Source organism: Oncorhynchus gorbuscha, unplaced genomic scaffold, assembly GCF_021184085.1.
Source record: "Oncorhynchus gorbuscha isolate QuinsamMale2020 ecotype Even-year unplaced genomic scaffold, OgorEven_v1.0 Un_scaffold_1308, whole genome shotgun sequence".
Classification (NCBI taxonomy): Eukaryota; Metazoa; Chordata; class Actinopteri; order Salmoniformes; family Salmonidae; genus Oncorhynchus; species Oncorhynchus gorbuscha.
Window position 1 is genome coordinate 87501 of NW_025746123.1, and position 6554 is coordinate 94054.

Here is a 6554-nt window from a genome sequence, read left to right on the forward strand (position 1 = left end):
ATGACAACACAACAGTGTTTTACACCTGGATTCCTTTCCTTCATATCCCTACATCACCTGAGTCGGTACTTCAGCCCAAGTTGTTAACCTGAGTCCTGAGTCGGTACTTCAGCCCAAGTTGTTAACCTGAGTCCTGAGTCGGTACTTCAGCCCAAGTTGTTAACCTGAGTCCTGAGTCGGTACTTCAGCCCAAGTTGTTAACCTGAGTCCTGAGTCGGTACTTCAGCCCAAGTTGTTAACCTGAGTCCTGAGTCGGTACTTCAGCCCAAGTTGTTAACCTGAGTCGGTACTTCAGCCCAAGTTGTTAACCTGAGTCCTGAGTCGGTACTTCAGCCCAAGTTGTTAACCTGAGTCCTGAGTCGGTACTTCAGCCCAAGTTGTTAACCTGAGTCAGTACTTCAGCCCAAGTTGTTAACCGTGTGTGTGTGTGTGTGTGTGTGTGTGTGTGTGTGTGTGTGTGTGTGTGTGTGTGTGTGTGTGTGTGTGTGTGTGTGTGTGTGTGTGTGTGTGTGTGTGTGTGTGTGTGTGTGTGTGTGTCAGTACTTCAGCCCGTATGTGTCTGCAGACATGACTAAGATGTCCCAGTCCTTCAACACCACAGTGTTATCCCTGGAGGATGAACTGACCCAGCTCATACTGGAGGGACTGATCAACGCACGTATAGACTCTCACAGCAAGGTAACACACACACGTATAGACTCTCACAGCAAGGTAACACACACGTATAGACTCTCACAGCAAGGTAACACACACGTATAGACTCTCACAGCAAGGTAACACACACACACGCACATATAGACTCTCACAGCAAGGTAACACACACACACACGCACGTATAGACTCTCACAGCAAGGTAACACACACGTATAGACTCTCACAGCAAGGTGACACACACACGTATAGACTCTCACAGCAAGGTAACACACACACACACGTATAGACTCTCACAGCAAGGTAACACACACACACACACACACGTATAGACTCTCACAGCAAGGTAACACACACACACACACACGTATAGACTCTCACAGCAAGGTAACACACACACACACACACACGTATAGACTCTCACAGCAAGGTAACACACACGCACGTATAGACTCTCACAGCAAGGTAACACACACACACACACGTATAGACTCTCACAGCAAGGTAACACACACGTATAGACTCTCACAGCAAGGTAACACACACGCACGTATAGACTCTCACAGCAAGGTAACACACACACACACACGTATAGACTCTCACAGCAAGGTAACACACACACACACGTATAGACTCTCACAGCAAGGTAACACACACACGTATAGACTCTCACAGCAAGGTAACACACACACACACGTATAGACTCTCACAGCAAGGTCACACACACACACACACACACGTATAGACTCTCACAGCAAGGTAACACACACACACACACACACACGTATAGACTCTCACAGCAAGGTAACACACACACACACGTATAGACTCTCACAGCAAGGTCACATACATACACACACACACACACACGCACGTATAGACTCTCACAGCAAGGTAACACACACACACACATACATACACACACGTATAGACTCTCACAGCAAGGTAACACACACACACACACACGTATAGACTCTCACAGCAAGGTAACACACACACACACACACACACACACACACACACACACACACACACACACACACACACACACACACACACACACACACACACACACACACACACACACACACACACACAAGTATAGACTCTCACAGCAAGGTAACACACACACACGTATAGACTCTCACAGCAAGGTAACACACACACACACACGTATAGACTCTCACAGCAAGGTAACACACACACACACGTATAGACTCTCACAGCAAGGTCACACACACACACACACACGTATAGACTCTCACAGCAAGGTCACACACACACACACACGTATAGACTCTCACAGCAAGGTAACACACACACACACACACGTATAGACTCTCACAGCAAGGTAACACACACACACACGTATAGACTCTCACAGCAAGGTAACACACACACACGTATAGACTCTCACAGCAAGGTAACACACACACACACGTATAGACTCGCACAGCAAGGTAACACACACACACATACATACACACACACGTATAGACTCTCACAGCAAGGTAACACACACACACACACACACGTATAGACTCTCACAGCAAGGTAACACACACACACACGTATAGACTCTCACAGCAAGGTAACACACACACACGTATAGACTCTCACAGCAAGGTAACACACGCACACACACACGTATAGACTCTCACAGCAAGGTAACACACACATACATACACACACACACGTATAGACTCTCACAGCAAGGTAACACACACACACACACACACACACGTATAGACTCTCACAGCAAGGTAACACACACACACACGTATAGACTCTCACAGCAAGGTAACACACACACGCACGTATAGACTCTCACAGCAAGGTAACACACACGTATAGACTCTCACAGCAAGGTGACACACACACGTATAGACTCTCACAGCAAGGTAACACACACACACACACACGTATAGACTCTCACAGCAAGGTAACACACACACACACGTATAGACTCTCACAGCAAGGTAACACACACACACACACACGTATAGACTCTCACAGCAAGGTAACACACACACACACACACACACACGTATAGACTCTCACAGCAAGGTAACACACACGCACGTATAGACTCTCACAGCAAGGTAACACACACACACACACGTATAGACTCTCACAGCAAGGTAACACACACGTATAGACTCTCACAGCAAGGTAACACACACGCACGTATAGACTCTCACAGCAAGGTAACACACACACACACGTATAGACTCTCACAGCAAGGTAACACACACACACACACACACACACGTATAGACTCTCACAGCAAGGTAACACACACACACACACACGTATAGACTCATACACACACACACACGTATAGACTCTCACAGCAAGGTAACACACACACACACGTATAGACTCTCACAGCAAGGTCACATACATACACACACACACACACACACACGTATAGACTCTCACAGCAAGGTAACACACACACACACATACATACACACACGTATAGACTCTCACAGCAAGGTAACACACACACACACACACACGTATAGACTCTCACAGCAAGGTAACACACACACACACACACACACACACACACACACACACACACACACACACACACACACACACACACACACACACACACACACACACACACACACACAAGTATAGACTCTCACAGCAAGGTAACACACACACACACACACACACGTATAGACTCTCACAGCAAGGTAACACACACACACACACGTATAGACTCTCACAGCAAGGTCACACACACACACACGTATAGACTCTCACAGCAAGGTCACACACACACACACACGTATAGACTCTCACAGCAAGGTAACACACACACACACACACGTATAGACTCTCACAGCAAGGTAACACACACACACACGTATAGACTCTCACAGCAAGGTAACACACACACACGTATAGACTCTCACAGCAAGGTAACACACACACACACGTATAGACTCGCACAGCAAGGTAACACACACACACATACATACACACACACGTATAGACTCTCACAGCAAGGTAACACACACACACATACATACACACACACGTATAGACTCTCACAGCAAGGTAACACACACACACACACACACACACGTATAGACTCTCACAGCAAGGTAACACACACACACGTATAGACTCTCACAGCAAGGTAACACACACACACGTATAGACTCTCACAGCAAGGTAACACACACACACGTATAGACTCTCACAGCAAGGTAACACACACACACACACACGTATAGACTCTCACAGCAAGGTAACACACACATACATACACACACACACGTATAGACTCTCACAGCAAGGTAACACACACACACACACACACGTATAGACTCTCACAGCAAGGTAACACACACACGTATAGACTCTCACAGCAAGGTAACACACACACACACACACACACACACACACGTATAGACTCTCACAGCAAGGTAACACACACACGTATAGACTCTCACAGCAAGGTAACACACACACACACACACACGTATAGACTCTCACAGCAAGGTAACACACACACACACGTATAGACTCTCACAGCAAGGTAACACACACACGCACGTATAGACTCTCACAGCAAGGTAACACACACACACACACACACACACACACACACACACACACACACACACACACACACACACACACACACACACACACACACACACACACACACACACACACAAGTATAGACTCTCACAGCAAGGTAACACACACACACACAAGTATAGACTCTCACAGCAAGGTAACACACACACACACAAGTATAGACTCTCACAGCAAGGTAACACACACACACACACGTATAGACTCTCACAGCAAGGTAACACACACACACACACGTATAGACTCTCACAGCAAGGTAACACACACACACACGTATAGACTCTCACAGCAAGGTAACACACACACACACGTATAGACTCTCACAGCAAGGTCACACACACACACACGTATAGACTCTCACAGCAAGGTCACACACACACACGTATAGACTCTCACAGCAAGGTAACACACACACACACGTATAGACTCGCACAGCAAGGTAACACACACACGCACACACACACACACACACACACGTATAGACTCTCACAGCAAGGTAACACACACACACACACGTATAGACTCACACACACTAGCCGTAGACCAGTCTCTCTACACATCAACTATCACTACAGGTACACACCAGTCTCTCCCCAGTTCCCGTATGAGTAACTTCCTGTTTCCTGTATGTGTGATGTCAGATCCTGTATGCGAGGGACGTGGACCAGAGGGGCCATACGTTTGAGAAGTCTGTCCATATGGGCAAGGAGTTCCAGAGACGAGCCAAAGCCACGATCCTCAGAGCTGCTGTGCTGCGCAACCAGATACACGTCAAGGTGACTACAGCTGTTACCACGCGGCCCCAGTCTAGACCACTGCTGTTACCACGCGGCCCCAGTCTAGACCACAGCTGTTACCACGCGGCCCCGGTCTAGACCACAGCTGTTACCACACGGCCCCAGTCTAGACCACTGCTGTTACCACACGGCCCCAGTCTAGACCACAGCTGTTACCACACGGCCCCAGTCTAGACCACAGCTGTTACCACACGGCCCCAGTCTAGACCACAGCTGTTACCACACGGCCCCGGTCTAGACCACTGCTGTTACCACACGGCCCCAGTCTAGACCACAGCTGTTACCACACAGCCCCGGTCTAGACCACAGCTGTTACCACACGGCCCCAGTCTAGACCACTGAGATGGATCTTTCCCAGACACACATGAAGTCCTGAATAGAAGCATTCTCAATGGAGATTCTTCACTCCAGGACTAGGTTTAATCTATGTCTGGGAAACCTTGGATAGTTCACCGGGTGTTTTGATTTGGAACATGTTGTCAGAGCTTTTAATGTATCAGGTGATGTATTGTTTTAGTACTGTGTCCGTCGTTTGAAATCAACTGCCCCTCGAGACAATTTATCCACCTCTCTCTAAACATTTCACTGTTAAGTCTACATCTGTTCACTTCTCTCTTCCTCCCTTCCCTCTTTTCCTCCTCTCTCTCCCTTCCCTCTTCTCCTACTCTCTCTCTCCTTCTCTCTCTCTCCTCCTCCTCCTCTCCCTCTCTCTCTCCTCCTCCTCCTCTCTCTCTCCTTCTCCTCCTCCTCCTCTCTCTCTCCCTTCCCTCTCTCGCCCTCCCTCAGTCCCCTCCTAGAGAAGGCAACCAGGGGGAGCTATCAACAGCCAACAGCCAAACAACCAGGATGACCAGCACCATGTGACGGGGACGTCCCTTCATGACACCATCGCTGGCACTCTGCTCCCTATATAGTGCACTACCCTATGGGGCCCTGGTCAAAAGTAGGGCGCTATGTAGGGAATAGGGTGCCATTTGGTACACAGACGATGCCTGGTGCCTCTGAATGAACAGAGGGAGTGTGGGGTGCCTGTCCACAACAGGCCTCAGGTAGTGCCCTTCTTTTGGCCAAGTCAAAGCTACAACTGCTAAGCTGGAGTCTGGCCAACAGTGGGGAACATGGTGTCATTTGAGAAGCAGCCCATGACATGGCCACAATGTCAGCTAAAAAAACACCTGCGTCCCCTCAAACGGCCCCCACCCGTCCCCTCAAACGGGCCCCCCCCTGTCCCCTCAAACGGGCCCCCCCCCCTGTCCCCTCAAACGGCCCCCCTGTCCCCTCAAACGGCCCCCCGGTCCCCTCAAACGGCCCCCGGTCCCCTCAAACGGCCCCCGGTCCCCTCAAACGGCCCCCGGTCCCCTCAAACGGCCCCCTGTCCCCTCAAACGGCCCCCCGGTCCCTCAAACGGCCCCCGGTCCCTCAAACGGCCCCCGGTCCCCTCAAACGGCCCCCGGTCCCCTCAAACGGCCCCCGGTCCCCTCAAAC

General features: G+C 49.5%; 1 protein-coding gene across 3 annotated transcripts in view; it reads left to right on the forward strand.

Moving 5' to 3' along the window:
* Positions 1-6347, forward strand: part of LOC124022142 (COP9 signalosome complex subunit 1-like) — a 29342-nt gene extending 22995 nt beyond the window's left edge. For all 3 annotated transcript variants that reach the window (XM_046337183.1, XM_046337184.1, XM_046337185.1), the window contains 3 exons: positions 541-678; positions 4914-5048; positions 5856-6347. In XM_046337183.1, coding sequence (XP_046193139.1) covers positions 541-678; positions 4914-5048; positions 5856-5933 — 351 coding nt within the window. In that variant the 3' untranslated portion in view covers positions 5934-6347. The remainder of the gene's footprint in view (positions 1-540; positions 679-4913; positions 5049-5855) is intronic.
* Positions 6348-6554: the final 207 nt, after the last annotated feature.